This window comes from Arachis ipaensis, chromosome B1, assembly GCF_059453495.1.
Source record: "Arachis ipaensis isolate K30076 ecotype BB chromosome B1, ASM5945349v1, whole genome shotgun sequence".
NCBI lineage: Eukaryota > Viridiplantae > Streptophyta > Magnoliopsida > Fabales > Fabaceae > Arachis > Arachis ipaensis.
This window is the reverse complement of record NC_142436.1, coordinates 150,457,478-150,477,757: the sequence shown is the minus strand read 5'-3', so window position 1 is coordinate 150,477,757 and position 20,280 is coordinate 150,457,478. Positions and strand designations below refer to the sequence as shown.

Sequence of the window (20,280 nt, the reverse complement as noted above, 5' to 3'; positions counted from 1 at the left end):
TCCGCAATGAGTGTCGAGAAATAATAAACAGTACGACATATTAAAAATCGATGGCTGAATTAACTGGTAGAGAGAACTGTTGAATTGTATAAGGAATTATTTGAAATTTTATAATGAACCATTCAATTGCACATTATTTTTTGAGCAATGCTTGTAACTCTTATGCTAACTAAAACACCCCTGGCTGTGCAGGTACTAAACTAAACGGCCTGCTGATGGGTGCTTCCTTTTTTTTTAAAAAAAATTTTGTTGTGTCGGAACCAATACTCATCATTTTATCCTGTTTGCACTCAACATATGATACAACAATTTTAAAGGAACTGAACTTTCGGAGGTTTTGAATCCTCTTTCATCAAGCTTCAACGGCATCCTGATCCATTCTTCCTTGGTCGACTTTCTTTTCAGCCAACATGGCAGCATGCTGTTCCAAGTATTCCCTGCTGTTAATCTCTGTCAATCTGCATCAAATTTATGTCATTATCAGGCATTGAAACAAATACAGTGGTAGTTCTTGGTGGGAGTTTTATTTTTGATGTTCCATTTCCTTCCCTCTTTTTATTTTCTTGGCTGTTCCTGATGTCAAAAGTGTTTTAGATGAGAGCTTTCAACTAGCACTACTTGAGACAGGAATTAGTAGATCATATTGCTTGCTTGAGTTTCTTACAGAGTTGTATCATACCTACTAATAGTACGGTCTTTGGCAAATCCGAGTTCATTGTCTACACAAAGGTCGGAGACATCACTTTTCTGTGATCTTGAAGCGGTCCTGGGTGCCATTTGTTTAGCCTCTGATATTGTTACTATTTTTTCAAAAAGCTCTTGAGGGCTTCCTTCAGCTGTACACAATAGCCTCGCTTTGTTCTCATATGTAACCTGTAAATCCCAACAAAACAAAGCATAATTCTTGTTCTACTCTGCCATGCAAGAGAATGAATTATAGAAGTTAATACAAATGCATATGATTAGCTACCACCCCATGACTCAATAAGGTGGCATAAGCTTCAAATTCTTAAAAAATCTTCAATATTTTAAGAATGAACCAGAAATGGTGCAGAACATAAAATTAAATGCAAAATGTTGATAAAATTTAACAACCACTCACAAAAGGCAAAGTTTGAACATGAAACAGCACTTACATCAATTAATGTGACAAATCTATGTGCAGCTGATTTATTTTGAAGCCCGAAAATTGGGATGCCTTCCAGTGCTAATGTGTGAAAGTTCTCTGTGTAAACAAAACAAGACATTCTGTATAAGATTGATTGATGGGTTTAATATATGGTGGCAGTTCTGCAAAAGTATGAAGGATAAGAAGTATTCAAAGTGGTAAGAAAAACTATCACAATGGAAGAAAATGAATGTATTTCCCAACAAAAAAAAAAAGAAATTTTTATTTGATTTCTACCAAATTCAAAACTGAAATAATTTTTTCCAACCATATTTTGATTTCCTAATAAACAACAGAACCAAATCCGAGGTCTTTTGGCGGGACATGAAAGATATATGCATGAGAAAATCCACTTGAGCAGATATTGCTTACTGAATAATCCCAAATAGTCTGCAGCACCAAGGGGCCTGTCACAAAGTTCCTCAAAAGTAAAATAGGCACATCCATTAGCTCCCAATGGAACCTGATGAAAAAGTTAAAACAGAGTAAGATTGATAATAGTAGTAAGCATGTTCTGTGTATATGTGTGTATCTCTGCAGTATAGAATTTAGCACATACTTTCAGTTTCCTTCCCATCACTACCTCCACTTCTTTGGGAGTAGCTGTTCCTTCTCCAACTAACTGCTGAAACTTTTGCTTAAGAAAGGCAGATGAATCTGTGCCAATGAAGTAGAATCCTTCTTCACCCTGCAGTCCAAATAGACAAAAAATCAAATTAAAATAAATCTAATGACTTGAGATCAATACCAGATAAATCTACATAAAAGAGTTTGGGACTCATACTGAAGTCATTTTGCGGTAGTCAATTGATGAACCGATCTCATGTATTACACATCTTTCCTGCATCAGTATATGTATATTAGAAAAAAATTACTGATGCTCAGATGTGCACTTAATTCTTTACTTCTGGAAAAACAGACAGTCATTCCTCAATTTAACTGTTGCTGAAACCACAATTGAATTTGGTTCATGCTAGCATTGACGTGGTTTAAATTCTAAAAAATTGATTTCATTGAGTCTAATGTTTCAGGCTAATATGCAACACGGTGAAAGCTTAAGAGAAGCCAATATGACATTACTCTCAACTGAGGAAACATTTAGAAGCACACCTTCAATGTCGCAATGAATGGCAAAAAGAGATCCCTCTGCAATCCTCCCTCATATAGATTATCTGGTGCACGATTTGAAGTGGCAACTAGAATCTATAATTGTATCCAAGCATGTCAGAAAATTGAATTTTTGAGAATATATAGGCAACAACTGCATAAATGATATTATAGAGACGCAGTTACATGGTAATATTACTTACAATGCCTTTGCTAAACAAATGTTTAAACAAGCGATTTAGTACCAATGCATCAGCAACATCTGTTACCTTTTCAGAAAAACAAACAATCTCAAGTCATTGAAGTACAATATGCAGATCAGTTGCCAATGGAAATAAATATTAGATTGACAAATTTACCATAAATTCATCAAGGCATAACAAAATGGCTTCCTCAGAAATTTCCCCTGCAACAACCTCAAGTGGATCTGATAAACCCTTATGCTTCTACAAGGATAAACAATAAGAAATTTAAGAAAAGCTACCTTCATGCATATAAAGATAACATCATTCCAGGAACAGACAACAGATCAATGAATGCTCAAAGAATCGATCTCTTCTGTGCCTCTTTAAGATTCTTACCCAAAAATCATACATAATATTGGCACTTCTCTTACAGAAAGTAAAGATTTCTCATCGACAAGAACCGCACAAGAAATACAATTCAGTTATAGCTTCCACAATTAGCAGGCACAGTAAACTTACTTGTAATAGGCCATGTACTTTTAACATGAAGTCATGAAAATGGATCCTCTTTTTCCTCCAATTAGAGGGCCTGAAGAATTCTTAAAAAAACAGTCAAGAGATCAGATGACAAGGTTGATCCTCATAAGAGCACACATCAATAAAATCTTCTTAAAATGTTTTAATCTTCCTATAGTTAGACTTGAAGAATATGAGATTTCAATGTAGCTTTTTTCAAAGAATAAAAAAAAAAAAAGAGCCAATGGAGAAGGAACTAATGTCAAACTCACAATTGGTCAAAGAAAAGGTCCATCAGCATAGTTTTACCAGTACCCACTCCTCCATACAGATACAGACCCTTTACTGGTGAATGAGAAGGATGTGATAGCAAACGAGACCACAACCAGCCACTCCTGCAGACATAATCATTCTTTAGAACTCAGAACATGATGCGTAGGTAGGGGGTAAAAACTGCAAATTTGAACAGACATGGTAAACAAACAAATAAATACTAGTAAAATAGAAAAGTATACCTTACAGGTTTTTCCACATTGCGATCCAATTGGCATTCATCCGCAGACTGAACAAGCTCGTCATAAAGTCTCTGAAGTTCCGTCAAGGTTACTACCTGCCCAAAGATTTAAACTCATTAAACATGCTTTAAACAAAGGATAACAAGATTATGTGAGAAAACCACTAATAAAATTCTATCTAATAGCATTTAACCATTAAACAAATTTTCCTAAGGAAATTTAGGAATTAAGATGATGAGCTATATTTATACCTGGCATCTATCACCATCTACTAGCTCGCCGCTACAGATTCTTCGTTCATACTCCACAAGAGGCCCTGCTCTATTTGTTTCTGCAGCTGAAAACAACAACTTCCAATACAAATCAATAAGGGCACAGAGGATTTTCAAGCTCTAACCAATACAGCACACGGGAAAAAAAATCAAGATCAAAAAGGAAAGGCGAACCTCCATTGGTGAGTTTTGCAGCGTGAACTGAGATAGGTCTTGTGGATGCGGTGAATGAATGGTTCTTGAACAAGTTGGTTTGAGCAGGATTAAGAACTCTGTGACATGAACTATGAATATGAGAGGTCTTTTGCAATTGATGTGGTGTTTCTGCAACTACATCACCGATCCAAATTACCGCCGGTCGCAACCGGCGAAGAGAACGAGCCAAGCTTGTCATCTTCTTCAACCACTCTCAACTCCAATTGAGAACAGCAACCCTCAGAAAGAAACGAAGAATTCCTGAAAATTACATATTTTAACTAATTAAAAATTAGTGATCATTTTATCTTGAATCATAACGATTTCTCAACAGCATAGAAGCGAAAGTTTTCATCTTCTTTGAGAGAGGAAAAAAAAAAAAGAAGCTTGATTTATAATTTGACTGTCACTAAAAGATTACATATGAACAAAAGAAAAGTCGAATTGGAAGAATATTCAGCAGAGAACAAAACTAATTTGGATCAAATAATTGTAAACGCATGCATGAATCATAAAAGTAATTCGGATTTTAGCAATGAATAAACGGCATTTCCTACATGACGCGAAATGAAGCGTAAAAAAAAGGAAAAAGAAGAAGCGAGCGTGCCTGAAGGAAGCAGTAGCAGAAGAAGAAGAAGAGTGCGAAACACGCGAAAAGAGAGAAAGAGAAAGGGGATATGAATATTGATATTGATACTGAGACTGATACGAGAGGCTCCTTCCCTCCCTCGGTGGCTGTGATCTGAGGCTTATCACCCTGCTTTGTTTTTCTTCGTTATTATTATTTTAGTGTTTGACTCAAAAATTCAGAGAAGAGAGAAGAGAGGGTGTTGCTGATTTGGGTATTTGCTACTTGCTACCTCAGAGGGTTGCAGCAAAACATGCTTCAATTCTCAACCAACTCAGGTTATGGAGCATGGACCCTCTTTTCTTTAAGCTCCGGTCTTTGTCGTTCCTTTTTTTTGGTTCTATCTATCTATCCGCTCCAAGGAATATATTTCCCTTGTTTTTTTTTATTTATTTATGTTTTTTAGAATAATGGTAGGGAGACAAAAAATATTGTTAGAACTTGTTTTATTTGGCATTTATTAATTGTCACAATAATTAATAAATGTTAAATAAGACAAGTTATGGGTGTTTTTTGTTTTTTTTTTTTTGTTATCAAATATTTTTTGTTACCAAACATTTCTATTTGTATAATTTGTAATTATTTTTTGGTAATGTTAGGTAGACAAAAAAAACAGCCAGAACTTGCCTTATTTAGCATTAATTAATTGTCGCAACAATTAATGAATGCTAAATAAGGTAAATTAGGGAATGAATCCTCTCAGTTGTTAAAAAAATTGACAATCTAAAGTGTGATCTCTAACCCTTCATTGCTCCCTCTCTCATATGTATTCTTGGTCACACTTATAAAATTATTGGTGAGAGATCACACTTTACTCTTTTAATTGTTAAAAAAAGTAGAGAGAATCATTCCTGACAAATTATGGCTATTTTTTTACAGATTTTTTTTGTTACCAAACATTTCCATTGTTTTTATTCTGCGCTGGCCCCACTAATCCATGATCCCATTCCTCTTTTGGGTTGGATATGGGTATATATCAATGTGTGCATTTTTACTAACCATAGTGTTTTACCATACATTGAAGATTGTTGATGGAATTCATTGTCTGAGCTTTTAAATGCTTATATTCCGTTACTTTTTCATTTAATATCCATGTTTTAATTTTGTTTGCTTAATGGTATTTTTAAATAGATGAAAACTCAGGTGCAGTGAACTTTACGTGAAGCTAGTAACTAAGAGTTGTTAAATGATTTGACTAATTTGACTAAATTTTCATCTAACAGTTCTCAGCTATCAACTTTATGTGAATTCGACTTCACCTGAATTTTCATCTTCTGAATAATACAACTTGTTTGCCATCTCTTTCTAAAATATACTTGATTCGTACAATAATAGAGCCCATCACTTTTATTTAAAAAGAAATAGTTATAAATTCATGGAGGTATCTCTTCCACGTGGACCAATGAACTGGTTTTTGGCATCAACAAATTAAGGAAATTAATATTTTTATTTTTTACCTTGACTTTATATATATTGAAAAATATTGCTTCAGTAAAGTTGTTCGAATTTCGAAAGGATTACAAATCGGGAATTCAATTAAGCAAAGCAAACATTGAAGACACGTTTTTATATCTTTCAAGTTTCATTTATTTATTTGAAGTGAAAAGTGTGTAGCAGAATGAATTTTGCTTTACCTATAAAAAGTACAAGAGCAGTACTAGAATTATTCAATTTGTTTACGAATATCCAAGTTTTAAGCTCGTGATTTTATTCTCCCACAAACCTGCATTTCATGTGGTGAACAGTAATCTTCGCTGATTAATAAAAGTTGCAAACTCCAATCGTTTGTACTTTGTAGTGGTAATAGGGTTTGGAATCCAAGAATCCAAGATAATATTCTTACAACTTGTACACGTAATCAAAATTAAACAAATGCACGAATCCTCCATGGTGCAAGGATTTAGATTTTTCTGTTTGCACTATTATGCTTGGAACCTTTCAATCGCTTTCGTTAATGTAATGTTACGTGGATCCAAATTTAATCTAATCTAATCCAATCTAATCCCTACCACCACCCTTGTCCCTTATTGGTAGCGCCCAAAAACTCTTGTTTTTTGTCAGGAACAAAAAACGTGCTTCACTTGAACTCATTCTCACACACGAAATATCAAATCAGAAGCCGAGGGGTCTTAACTTTTTTTTTGGGCTACTAACTTTCAATTGTTGAGCCCAGTTTAACATAAATGGGCCTAAACTAGGCCCAATACTGAAGCTCCATCGTTCTACCAACCAAACAGTTGAAGCTTTGACAAAAACAAAAAAGGAGCTTAAGCAGATGCAGAAGTGCGCCACACACACCACCTTGGTAGCGGAAACTGATTCGAAAGAGATCGGAGAGAGAGAGAGAGAGAAATGGCGAATCAAGGCGCTAAGAAACGCAAGGAAGAGAACGCTCGTCACATGGCTAGGCTTCGCCAAGTCATCATATCCTGCAACGTACGCTATCTTGTTCTTTAACACTCTCTTCAATTCTGATTTTGGATTTTCTATGCTAGGGTTCCTTTCTCGGTCGATTTTGTTTCTTTCTTTGCATGCCTCTGCAGAACTTGGCTTTTTTGTTTGTATAGATTTTAATTGTATAGAATCGAATGGCTAATTGATGAAATTTAGTGTAGGGGGTTTAGACTAGTGATATGAACTCAAATAAGTTATTTTTCCTTAGAATGTTGATTATTGATGGGGTAATTAATCAATTAATTAACAGGTAATCTATGCATTAGTGAGGATGTTGTTCTTCCATTCCACATTCACCTGGAAGCACTGGATTGGGCTAATTGTGACATCTCTGGCATATTTTATACCATATAAACAACTTGCTAAGATGGCGACGCCAAGTTATGATGACGATGGTGAACTTTTAGATGGTGGTTTTGATATGACTACTGGTGGAGTTTGTGGGTATGTCTTTGTCTTTCTTGCCTTCGATCGCTTAGGTCGGTATCATGCTCTGAAATATTAATTTGTTTGGGATTGGCACTGGTAAAAACCTTGTCAATTTGTTGTTCTCATCATGTGAAAGTTGTCACTTGTCACACCCTCCCTTCTTTGGATTTCCATTCAATGGGTCACATTTCATAATGGTGGTTGCCTTTTCTGAACATTTTTTGCTATCTCTAAGTTTATGTATGGGATATATTCTTAACTGTTGCTCATCTTTTGCAGCTATTTACATGATGTTATCTACATAACATGCTTTGTGCAAGTTATGTCTATCATCTCTGGAAAATTTTGGTACACATATCTTGTGGTAAGATCCATATTCAGGCATTGATAAGAGGATATAGCATACTTAAGATTGGAGTCAGTGACAGTTGCTCATCTCTTGACACTATGCAGATACCAGCTTTTGGAGCATACCAATCTTTTGGCTTCATTAAAAGGTTTTTGCCAGGACGTTCAGAGGTATTTTCACGTTCTTAATTTGTTTTGGATCCAAACTTCTTTGTTCCTTCCGAGTATTCTTCTAGTCTAGAATAATGCAACTATCGTTGCAAAAACCAGGACTCCCCGCTTAATTTTGAGTAGGTGGAAGTGGAACCATTCTTCTATTTTGGTTCATTTTTCACTTTTAGACCACGAAAAGGACCAGTCTCATTTCTATATTGTATTGCATTTTGTGAATCAGGAACCATATGAAGATGAAAAGACCCGCAAGAAGAGGGAAAAGATGGAGAAGAAAGCATCCAGGCCTAAGTTCGTCAAGACAAGAACTAGATAGGTTTTTGTATTGTTCGAATGTACACCTAGTTAGGTAACCAACAGAAAATATTCAAAACTGATGCGGTCGCTCTGTAATTTCCAGTTATTATGAGAACTAGTTGTATTTTAGTCGAGTTTTACACTTTTACTTTAGTGTAAAATAAAGCAATCTCTAATTTGCAAGCGCTCCTTTTTTTTTTTTTTCCTAAACACGATTGTTGGGTAAACATCAATACACCGTACACCTTTTTGTTTAATCATCACTTGAAATCTTATGACTGACTGAATTGAATTCCAATTCCTTTCACATGATTTAACAAAAAAGATTCAAATCTTTACATTAGAGCTTTAGACCAAAGGTTAACAACATTAATCACGAGATGTAACCAAATAACTATACTTAGATTGAATGGAGGCACCTACGCCATATTTCGCTAATTGAGGCCAGTAATTCTTTACAAAAAACAACAACAAAGTCTTGTCCCACTAAGTGGGGTCGGCTAGGCCAGTAATTCTTTATCGTAAATAATTCTATACTGCATAAATACAACATATCATCAGCTGCGACCGAGTTGTATCTCAGAAAAATGAGAATATACATTTTGGGGGAGGAAAAATAGAACAAATTTACAACGTTAATTCCTCCATATATGTTATAACACAGTCATGTCAGCAAATGTAGACTGTTTCCTTGGATAGAAAAAGAGCGGCAAGGGTAGTTCAAGTTGTTTTTCTAACTGTATGATGCTAACATGCATCCACTATTTGCCACTCATGAAATGACAGCCTTGTCCGGAGTCACTGTCAAAAGATTGAATTCACGTCCCAGAGACCAAGTTAGATCATTGTGGGCATCAACGCTTAAGTTGTATTCCTTGAACTGACCGTTATAAGTTATTACAGACATAATGGCCCTGGAAAATTGGAGATGTCGATAATTCAGTTCAATGAACAATTAGTTTGAAGTGACTATACTATATAGCTACTTAAATAGTTCTAAGCCTTGATTTTCATCTAACTGACCATAGTTTGTCTTATCCTCAGACCATTATAGTATTAGTCCTACATGACCAAGAAAAGACTATTAAGTCCTACCAAAAGTTGTACGAAAAGTATTTAAACCTTGTGCAACGGAACAGCAGCTTATAGATTTGAGAGGTTTATCAAGCTAAGAATTATAAGCAATCAGGTTAAAAACTACAAGACATTTGCAGGATCTCTGTTTAAGATGGTCAAAACTCAGTCTTAGAGCACATGTCAAAAGCAAACAATAAATACCAGGGGAGACAGGGACATCAAATAAAAAAGATATTGCCAGGTCGACCTGAACAACTAACAAGGCACTCACCTACAAGCTAAAAATTCAGATGTTGAGGAGTCAGTGACATTATCAACCTTGCGAATTACCGCATAGCTGTATGAGAAACAGCAGATTTCACAGAGCTGAAATGTTAGAATGTTTGAAAATTTGAAGCTCTTCAGGAAATTAAGGATAATATGAAATATTGCCAATGTTAATATAGGCCAATTTAAAGTTTTATTGAGTAATGAACCTAGTTGCTTAGCCTCAAAATACTTCACCTTTTGATCCCTGCAGGAACAACATTATGAAGTACATGATGAAAAGCAGGATCGAGCACATCGCTTACAGCATCAGGAATAATTGATCCAAGAATACTACTCGATCTCTTGAGTCTGCAAAAATATATGGAAACTTAAATGTAATACAGAGAAGGTTGCACACATCTGATCATCGCCAAGATAATCTCAGCTAATTGTTTGGGAATATCAAGAGTTCAAAGACATTATGCTGAAGCTTTCAGTGTTTGGCTTCTCTTATTCTTTTGGCATGTCCACATTAGTATGACCAAGCATTCAATTTAAAAAAGGCTTAGCCTAATCTTTAATGTTTTGAAGCAACCCAAGCCTTGGTGATATGTTGGCTTGTTAACATTAATAATATGTATTACAATAGAAAGTAACAACTAACAACAAGTGAAGAATAATTGTATATTTTAAACTATAATTCTCACCTTGGTTGTGAAGCATGTGCAAGAGTAAAAACATGAACAGAACCAGAAGAACTCGAGGCTGCAAGAATATCCGGAAGCTGCTTTGACGGCCCAAATGACAAAGAATAAATAGTCGATGGATAAGACCCCCTTCGAAAGCTATATGACTGCTAAGAGATATTAGATTCTACACATTAAGTAACCAAATTCATATTGGAAGTGGTTTCAAATAGCACAAAATTTTATTGTTCACCTTTGTTGCATCTGAAACCAAATGAACTCTGATTATGGTTCCTTGCTCGGAAGCTGTGGCTATATACATTCCATTTGACGAAAGAACCATTGCAACCAGTGGTGAACGATGAGCCTCAATCTGTATTTTAGGTTCAACAATAATGCACATAACAATAAGTAAAATATATAAACATGCATACCAATTTATATCTAGTACTAACTACCATGAAAAAAATACAAAAAAAAAAGAGGCAGTTATGCCCTTGAAAGGAAAACAGGATGGCCATGTGTTAAGAAAATGAAGATCATTTACTGGGATGAACTTAAAAATCAAACCCACTGACAAATATTATAGTAATAAAGCCATTTTGTTTTATTATTATACAGCACAATTAAGAAAGCCAAGTTTATGCCATAACCTCACAGTGTAAGTGACGATCCATGACATTATACAACAATGCAGATCCTTTGGTGGTGCTAGCAGGAAGAGCCAAATAGCAAGCATCCAAAGAAGTGGAAAATGCGCAGATCCCTGTGAAGGAAGTTTTTCCAGAAAAGTTTATGGATAATACAGGATATTAAAATGCGCAGGTCCTATGTTGTCATTTTCAGTGCTGACAATGATATATATGCAAGAACACAATTTATGAAAATCATACATGCAACCACTGCAAAAGTAGTGCTTATCACCAACTCTCCTGATTGAATGGAATCTCATCACGTATTAATTCCAGCCTCACCTTTAATGTTTGGCACTGTGTCAATAGTCTCCAAGATTGTGAGGCTATTTAATTCATATATATAAGCTTTGTCTTGTAAAATGACAACGAGTCTGCGTTGGAAAGAAACAGAGAGATGGGATTATTCTTAGCGACGAATGAATTATGCTGATTGGGTCATTGGTTATCTAGATTCCAGTCTGAAAAGTATAATCAATCAGGAAATAATTGTGGGCTAGAATGAATAGTACTCTTACCATTCCAATTATCTAGTATAGTAAATTAAAATAATTGAAAAAAGTGGAATCATTTTATTGATTATCGGATTTGTAGTTCATACATATACACAACCCAAAGAGTAGGAGTGCAACTATTAAGTATACACAAGAAACAAAAGCAGTGTGATGGTGAATATCGAGAAAACGACACGATGCTGTAATCAAATATTCATAAAAAGAGATCAGAGTTCAAGCAACAACTTCAGTAGTACTCAACTTCATTGAAAACCATCGCAACGATCTTTGATAAGCACTTGATGCCCAAGAATTCTCCCATAACATTTTAGCAAGAGTAAATCATGAATGCATACACAAAACAAAACAAAATAAAGCAAAACAAAACAATACAGAATAAAATAGGAAAAAGGTAGGAAAGTAGAGACTTTTACCTTTGTCTATTCATGCGAACAGCAAGTATTGAAGTTAGAAAGTTCAATTCCCTAAGAGCAGCAGAAGTGGTTGTATTAAATAAACAGAGACGTCGTGGGGACAGAGATGGCTGCATCACTCAGACCAACGAAGACAATCAGATCACAGAGAAAGCTAAATTAAAACCCTCACACAAAACAACGAAGAAAAGCAACTACCTTATCACCAGCTCCAACAATAGCAAGAAGACTTGAGCTGAACAACATCTCAACAATAACAAAACCTCCAACAACTACGAGATCGAAAAATATTCATAAATATTTAAGAAGATAGCAGGGCATGTAAAAATTGAAATATTCATGGAGTTTGGAGCTATACATCTTTGGTAGCAGAGCCTTCCTGAATTGGTATCAAATATTCTGAATCCATCTCTGGTGCCAATAGCGAAGCAACTGCAGCAAAGAATGTTGAAATTAGCGAGAGGGAGAGTTGAGTTGAGAACGAAAGGGATTGAATTGGAAGAAAGAAAGAGTAGGTACGTGTGATCCTGGTTGAAAGAAGCGCAAAGGATAGGGCACGAAGATGAAGATGATTGGTTCGCCATTCGAATTCGGATTTGGAAGCTCCCTTCCTCAATGATTAGGAATATGATTATGATTGTGATTATGATTACGATTACGATTCTGGTTACGATTTTTTGGACTCTGCGATTCTAAGCTGCTTACGATTCTCATATCTTTCCTTCTGTGACTGCAATGGCGTCCACTTCCACCTTTCAAAAAACTAAAATATTCTTAGTTTATTTTATTTTAAATGAATGAAATCACCTCTTTAATTTTAAAAATAATCTTTTGGTATTAATTTTAAAAGCAATAAAATATCTTTTAGGTTTAAGGATGTTTAATTGGATTAGAAATTAACATTTGAATTTGATTATGAAAATGCTAAAATTTTTCACATAGTTTATTTTAAGAGAGTAGAAGACTTTTTTACCATTATTTTTAAAAATACAAAAATATTCTTGTTATTCATATTTAAAGTTTTAAAATATCCTTTAATCATTAGTTTTAAAATGACTAAATTACTTTTATAGGATTAATTAAGATTAGAGTAAAGTAATAATTATATTCCTGACAAAAAAAAAAGTATCAATTGATCTTTTAAGATAATAAATCATAGATATATTATGTCTTTTTATTAATTTATCATATAAAATTTAATAATGGTATTTATATGTATCGTTAATCATTGAGATGTGTCTATTTATGAAAGATCATCATTTAGATAATAATTTTTTGGAGTAAAACTTCACATATTTTAGTAGGATTCGTAATAAATAAATAGCAATTGATAAAGATTATATAAAAACTCAAAAAATAATAAATGCTTAATTGTCTAAAACTAAATCGTTTCAATACTTATGTGATAGTAATAGGACATAGATATCCAACTCTATTTCGTTTTACACTATCTATTGACAGAAATACATAGATGTCCACCATTTACTATTATGAAGGACTTAATTGATACTTTTTTTTAAAAAAAACTAATTAATCCGAAATCGAAATCTTTGAAAACGTAATTATCACTTTACTCTTAAGATTATTTTATTGTATTAGAATTATACATTTTAATCTAACATTGAAAAGACTAAAATATCCATATTTTATGTTTTAAAGACAAATAATTTTGTTGAATAAAAATTAATAGACTAAAATATCCTTTATAATAAATGTTTAGTTATAGTAAAAATTATAAATTTCAACCTTCAAAAACACTGTAATACCCTTTTATAATTAAGTTTTAAAAGAACAAAACAATTTTGGAAGGCTATTTAAAAAAATACTAAAATAATATTATAGGATTAATTCATATTATTTAATTGTATTAGAAATTAAAAATTTGGATATAACGTTAAAAATTAAAATAGAGAAAATTGAGATTTTATGTGAAATTATAAAAATAAATTAAATACGTAAAACGTAAAATTTTAATAAGATTTAAATTTAAAATCGTCAAACCTGGTAAAAATTTTGCAAAATCGATTCACTTATTTAAAACCGTAATATCAAAAAATTTTTAAAAGTTAAATCAAGCCTAGCTATTATGTTAAAAATACTAAAAGTCTCTCTGGTTTTAAGATTTTTTTTTTTATTATTTTTTGTAAAGAAAATAGATTTGTTATATTTTTTATTTCCTGCATAAAATGCTTGAGTTGGATAGCTCTCTTTTTTATCTTTTCAATCAAATTTCCGCTGACCCAAATTTTCATTTTCTATTAGGTTTCCATGAAACAACAACCCAAATACGAAGTTCAATTGTTAAAACAGGAGCCCAATAACTAGCCCATTATAGCCCAATAACAAAAACCACCCACTAAAAAAAACCCTCCTGAACTAACCGCCTCTTGATTTTTGTTTTTGGTCAGGAATACTAACCGCCTTCGAATTCCCTATTTACAACTTCAAGCATTTATAATAGAAAATGTATAGGTAGACAACGAAAATATTAAATAATATGAACAATGGATATATTAGATGCTCAATTTATTAGGTATGTAGATGGTTATTCTAAATATTAAAATTTAGGTGAATAATTTGAAGTGTAGTGTATTTTACTTGAATTGGACCAATTTTAAAATCCATTATTCATGTTGTTAAAAAAATTATTGATTACTTAATATAATTCTTTATAATTGGCTTGGGCCCAAGCTCACCTATCGAGTAAAGAGGATAGTGATTAGTGCTAAATACTAATTCCCGTAAAAAAAAAAGTCCTAAATACTAATTCATGCTTGCCCGTTGCGACGTTGCCACCCATGTGGCATTGCCTTTCTCGGTGAATGATTCGGTGGTCCTCACTTGTTTTTTCACCAATTGTGGTGAAAACTTAAATCAACGGTTAGATCATTATTAAATTTGATCTAACGGTGGGTTATATTTTGTCAATTATAATCAATTTTTTTTTTGCAATTAATGGTATATGAACTACGGTCCAATAGAATTTGTTATTTTCATAAAAAATTTTGCTGAATCCTAAATTTCACCCACACAAAATTAAATTTCATAATTTTCAACTAGTTAAACACACAATTGTCTCCCTTCGTCAACATCAACATCAACATCATTATCTTCTTCTTCACCACTTTAATATTAATTCTGTTGATGTTCAACTATACATCTCCTAAGTTTCATATTTTACACCCTTACAAGCTTATTTCTTTATCAAATTTACGGCGTATATCTTATCTCTCAATCTCTGCGAGGAAGCAATCTGAATCTCAATGTCTAATGAGGTAGGTTTTTCATCAATCTGAAACCCTAAGTCACACTCTTAGGATTAATTTTGATAGATTTCTTGCATCATGCCATCAAATACCTAGTCTAAATTAATTTGTTCATGTAGGATTATGTAGATGAAACCAATAATGTTGACGGGTTTCATGGAAATTTGGAGAATCCCTTGAGAAACGGTGATGAGCTCTTGGACGACGATATCTTCATGGATGCTAACTTGGCAAATGCAGAAGTTGGTGCTTCTGAACCCAATGAAGGTGCCCATTTTGATCAATTGGATGAATCTTATAAGATTGATGGGTGGGAGGACATAGGAAAGACTGAGTTCTTGAATATTGTAGATGTTGATATAAAAAGATATCATTTCAGTGATCTAGGAGTGGCTTTTGATTTCTACAATGCATTTGCCAAGTCAAGGGGATTTAGTGGTCGAAAAAGTAAGACGCGAAAGCACAATGGGATAATCAATCGACAGAATTTTGTTTGTTGTCGCGAGGGCTTCCGACAAAAAAAGCCAGATAATATGCATACCAGAAAACAAGAGCCTAGAGCTGAAACTAGATGTGGCTGTAAGGCAAAGGTTCAGGTGTCATTTGACGCTGTTAGTGGTCGCTGGATTGTTTCAAAATTTTCTGATTTGCATAATCACGACCTTCTTCCTCCAATTTTTACTGCAATGCTTCCTGGTCACAGGAAAATACCTGCTGCAGACATCGAGCAAATAAATATAATGAGGAAGGGTGGATTAGGCACTGCACATATTTTTGCAGCACTCTCAAGCCAATCTGGTGGTCACCACAATGTTCCCTTTTTGCCCAGGGACTTGTACAATCAAGTCGCACAACAACGTCGACGGTTGAAGGGTGATGCTAGTGCGGCTCTTCAATTTTTGAGGAAGATGAAGTCCATTGATCCTGTCATGGTTATAAGATATGAGGTTGATAGGTTTCACTCGATAAAGAATTTATTTTGGTGTGATGGAATAAGCCAAATGGATTATCAATTGTTTGGTGATGTATTGGCTTTTGACGCTACTTACAAGAAGAACAAATATCATTGTCCGCTTGTCATTTTTTCGGGTGTTAATAACCATAACCGCACAGTTGTCTTTGCAGCCGCTCTTGTGTGTGATGAGTCGGAGCAAACATATATTTGGTTGTTAAAAAGTTTGCTGGAAGCAATGAAGGGGAAGGCCCCAATTTCAGTTATCACAGATGGTGCCCTTTCAATGAAAAATGCAATCGAAAAAGTTTTTCCTAATGCACATCATCGCCTATGTGCTTGGCACCTTATTCGCAATGCCACGAGTAATGTAGGTAATCCTAGGTTCACATCGCAGTTTAAGAAGTGCATGCTGGGTGATTACGAGGTTGGTGTATTCCGTAGTAAGTGGGATCGGATGGTTGAAGAGTTTGATGTGCAAGACAAGCAATGGATAATTGATATGTATGATAACCGTCATAGTTGGGCAACAGCACATATCCGTGGGAAGTTCTTTGCTGGGTTTAGGACCACTTCTCGATGTGAGGGGTTGCACTCAGTTATTGCAAAGTATGTCAAGTCCAGGTATAATTTAAGAGATTTTGTAGAGCACTTTGATAGATGTGTTGCCTACATTCGTTTCAAAGATAGTCTAGCAGACTTTGAATGTGCACATGGAGTACCTGTGATGCAAACTCATTTATTGTCATTGGAGAAGTCTGCAGCTAATTTATATACAAGAGAGGTATTTTTTCTATTTCGCCCTATTATTATAAGGTCTGGTTCAATGAAAGTGTTAGATTGCATTGATGTTGGTTCTTATATGTTATACACGGTGGTTAAGTATGGTAGTCCTAACGATACATGGCAAGTATCTTTCTGTGATTTACCAATGGAGTTTACTTGCTCCTGTATGAGGATGGAGTCATTTGGCATTCCTTGCGAACACATTCTATCTGTTTTAGTTACACTTGACATTTGTGAATTGCCAAAATGTTTAGTTCTAGATAGGTGGACCAAAAATGTGAAACAACAAATACAAGATACAAGGGGGTTCACTTGGGATTGCTTAAAGTCTACCCAATACTGGTGTTTGATGGACTGGTTTAGATTGGTGGCTACACTATCAGCAGGTAAAGATGATAGGTTCAGGAGCATGAGGGATTGGGCAATAAACACAGTGGATAAAATGAAAGCTGATGATATTGCTAGTGCAGTTGCTTCTAGTAGTGCAATTCCTGCCACTCATACAGATCCTCGTGACCCCCCAATTCGTAGAAGAGCTAAGGATCGTGCCGGACAACGGTGTAGTATATGCCGGGAGCTCGGACATAACAAAACTACATGTCCAGATCGGAGTAAGTATGATAGGGATTCACATGAACGGCATAGTCTACCTACAGATGATGATGCATATGAGGCTATGTGGGATGAGGAAGAAGACTTCATTTACGAGGAAGATGAAGGTGAATGTGCGGTAAATTCTAGTTCTGAATCTAGCAGAGATCAAGTGAGACATTTCTCAACTTTGATATTTTATTTACTGGCTACTTTGGGATTTTTCATGTGTTGCTCATAAATTTTGTGTTATTTCAGGATATGGAGATAGATGACTCTAATTATGAATTTGGAAATGAGGACGATGGAGTCAATGAAATTAATTAGTCCTATATTATTTTTGTTTCATTTAATTTGTAATGTGTATTACGTATTATTTACTTGTTCCAGCTCAAATTACCTTTGATTTAACCTTTAGTTTTTTTGTCTTTTTGAAATATGGATATCTTCTATTTAAATACAACACAAATGTGGAAAACTAATCCTGTCTAATTTGGTGTATATTGGGTTTAAGTTCTAACTTTTAATTATGTCTAATTGATTTTTTGTAGTTACTGATTACCAATTTTAGGCTACATTGATGAAAGATGAAAGATGAAAGCTGGGAATAAATATGGTGTTTATGTTAAAATTTGAGGGATTTTTTCATCTTGTCTTTTGTTTTGGGTAATAGTGTTTCATAAGTCTGAATGCTTGGATCTTATATTACTCTTCATATAATAACAAGGATATTCAAATTCATGCACTAGTAATGTTATGTAATTTAGTTGGTGGTAGATCATACAATGGCAAAACTCAATCCTTTTAACTTCAATTCATTCATTAGTTATGCTATGCAAGTTAGTTAGTGATAGATCATACAAAGACAACAATGGACTCTTTTAAATCCATTATTCTAAGTTGTCTACTATTTTGTGATTATATTTCTATTTTAAAGTGCTACTTTTTCACTAGTGTGAGACACAAGAGACTTACAAAAATATATCCTATTAGTAAAAAATAGTCACTCAATTTTTTTAATTCATCTTAATTTTTGAGAAATTGGGATGAGTTAATTATTTTATCACACATTGAAGTCTCTAAAAATAGAAGAAAATAATGTAAAATAGTCCTTTGTTATCCTCTATCATCATCTTTGTGACTATTTCTATGACAGGTTTCTTTTTATGTTAATAACATAGTGCTTTAAACTATGTGCTCTCATTTCATTGTTCTTTAATGATGAGAAGATTTTTAATTATTAGTTCAATTCTAATATTTTTTGCACCTTGGAGCAAGATTGCTATGTGCATCAGTTTAATTCAATGTGAAAATGAGTAAAAAATAATTTAAATATGATTAAAATAGTTTAAATCATAAGCATGGATAATTATCTTGTCCATAAGCAAAATAAACATTTTGGAACTTAAATTCAAATATCCAAGTTAATAACCATATGATAGAAATATTTTTGCACTCAAATTCAAATATCTAGTTAATTTTTTGCCACAACCGCATTCCACCATCGATCTGTGCTTATTTGAACGTCTCGCTTCCTTTCGTTGCTCTCAGATAATACAAGCTTCAAGGTGCTACTCATGCGGACCTTCTCATCCTTGAGCTACATGTTCACCAAATTGGCACTTTAATAATACAATGATTATAAGTAGAGCTAAGACAACTCAAGGTGTGTACCCTTACCACTCCAAGGACAGATGGGGTGAAGTGAGATTCCATATTCAGCCATTGCATAACCCAACAAGCAGAATTTTCACTGTGTCAGATTGTTAAAAGTTTGATTAAAACCTCAATGGAAGGATGTGCATTGACAAGAGAAGCGAAAACATACTAATAAATGGTCTACCTTGATTCCAGTTGTGGTAATCCATATCCTCTAAGTATATCCCATTTTTCAAAATGGTCCTTACCTGGCATTCCATGTTTGACATAATCTTCCGATAATATTATTTGAACAAGCACTTGTTCCTGTAACCATGGCTTTATGAGATACAATGGATCTTATTTTAGCATATCATGTTACTTGCTATATTGAGATACTTACTATTACTTTCATGTTCTGGAGCCTTTGTTCCTCGCCATGTTTTGGTGATAACACATCGAAATAATAGGTTACCTTGTCTACGATGCTAAAGACTATAAGATACCAATGACCAACCTTCTCCTTAACTGGTATATATACCTAAAATTTGAAAATTTTTTTGATTTAAATATCATGTACACAACAAATGATATATATACCTAAATTAGTTTTGTCCTCTAATTTTAAATACTTAAATTAGTTAAGGTCAGTGGATATACCCACTTAATATTCTTGTTGGGTTGCATAAAATCTTTCCCATAGTCTCTGAGCAAGTCATCCAGTGTTTTATCTCTAAAGATGTCCTCCTGAAATTTGATAAATAATGTATAGCATAACACACAAAATATGAGACTAGTCAATTCAAATTGTATTAAATCCAGTTAATCATTTACACAATTGTACAAGTTTCTCGACATAACACTCATATTAGACTTACTATATGCTACATTGTTACACATATTTAGAATTGTTATACTTAATAATTGAGATTACCGCAAACAATGGTGGTAAGCTCCATAGTATCCTTTTGTTACTCTGTTCATGTGTTGTTCTAATAGCCATCAGCGTAAACACCTGCAGTTTTAAGGTAATTTATATTATTGTTTCGATGTGTAAATCACTGAAGAATTAATGAGTTAGTGTTGTTAATTTTATGGAATTTTAATTCTTAAATGCAAACCTCTTCTGA

The 20,280-nt window shown here is 33.9% G+C and overlaps 4 protein-coding genes across 5 annotated transcripts; 2 read left to right on the top strand and 2 right to left on the bottom strand.

The window, feature by feature from the left end:
• Window positions 1-70: 70 nt before the first annotated feature.
• LOC107641601 (uncharacterized) lies at window positions 71-4,940 on the bottom strand. Its single transcript, XM_016345087.3, has 15 exons — window positions 4,566-4,940; window positions 3,938-4,219; window positions 3,743-3,828; window positions 3,492-3,586; window positions 3,249-3,371; window positions 2,980-3,049; window positions 2,635-2,721; window positions 2,479-2,544; window positions 2,279-2,371; window positions 1,953-2,009; window positions 1,728-1,856; window positions 1,541-1,631; window positions 1,137-1,225; window positions 680-873; window positions 71-458 (listed from the first exon to the last, which is right to left on the bottom strand). The coding sequence occupies exons 2-15, from the start codon at window positions 4,155-4,157 to the stop codon at window positions 353-355; spliced, it is 1,506 nt and encodes a 501-aa protein (XP_016200573.1). The 5' UTR covers window positions 4,158-4,219; window positions 4,566-4,940; the 3' UTR covers window positions 71-352.
• A 1,906-nt stretch (window positions 4,941-6,846) lies between these two features.
• LOC107641576 (uncharacterized) lies at window positions 6,847-8,469 on the top strand. Its single transcript, XM_016345063.3, has 5 exons — window positions 6,847-7,022; window positions 7,291-7,484; window positions 7,749-7,833; window positions 7,923-7,988; window positions 8,212-8,469. Exons 1-5 carry the CDS (start codon window positions 6,939-6,941, stop codon window positions 8,302-8,304), a joined length of 522 nt encoding a protein of 173 aa, XP_016200549.1. The 5' UTR covers window positions 6,847-6,938; the 3' UTR covers window positions 8,305-8,469.
• Window positions 8,470-8,788: 319 nt separating this feature from the next.
• ATG18B (autophagy 18 B-like protein) lies at window positions 8,789-12,708 on the bottom strand. Of its 2 annotated transcripts, none has more exons than XR_002350580.2 (11): window positions 12,437-12,682; window positions 12,276-12,349; window positions 12,116-12,189; window positions 11,918-12,027; window positions 11,272-11,363; window positions 10,951-11,063; window positions 10,551-10,670; window positions 10,319-10,464; window positions 9,867-9,980; window positions 9,634-9,728; window positions 8,789-9,199 (listed from the first exon to the last, which is right to left on the bottom strand). XR_002350580.2 is itself a non-coding variant. In XM_016345054.3 (11 exons), the coding sequence occupies exons 1-11, from the start codon at window positions 12,499-12,501 to the stop codon at window positions 9,058-9,060; spliced, it is 1,116 nt and encodes a 371-aa protein (XP_016200540.1). In that variant the 5' UTR covers window positions 12,502-12,708; the 3' UTR covers window positions 8,789-9,057. The 2 variants fall into 2 exon arrangements, 1 of the variants encoding a protein (XP_016200540.1); XM_016345054.3 differs by having other exon boundaries at window positions 9,634-9,699; window positions 12,437-12,708.
• A 2,472-nt stretch (window positions 12,709-15,180) lies between these two features.
• Window positions 15,181-17,839, top strand: LOC148578879 (protein FAR1-RELATED SEQUENCE 5-like). Its single transcript, XM_088503247.1, has 3 exons — window positions 15,181-15,192; window positions 15,303-17,684; window positions 17,771-17,839. The coding sequence occupies exons 1-3, from the start codon at window positions 15,181-15,183 to the stop codon at window positions 17,837-17,839; spliced, it is 2,463 nt and encodes an 820-aa protein (XP_088359373.1).
• The last annotated feature ends 2,441 nt before the right edge of the window (window positions 17,840-20,280 follow it).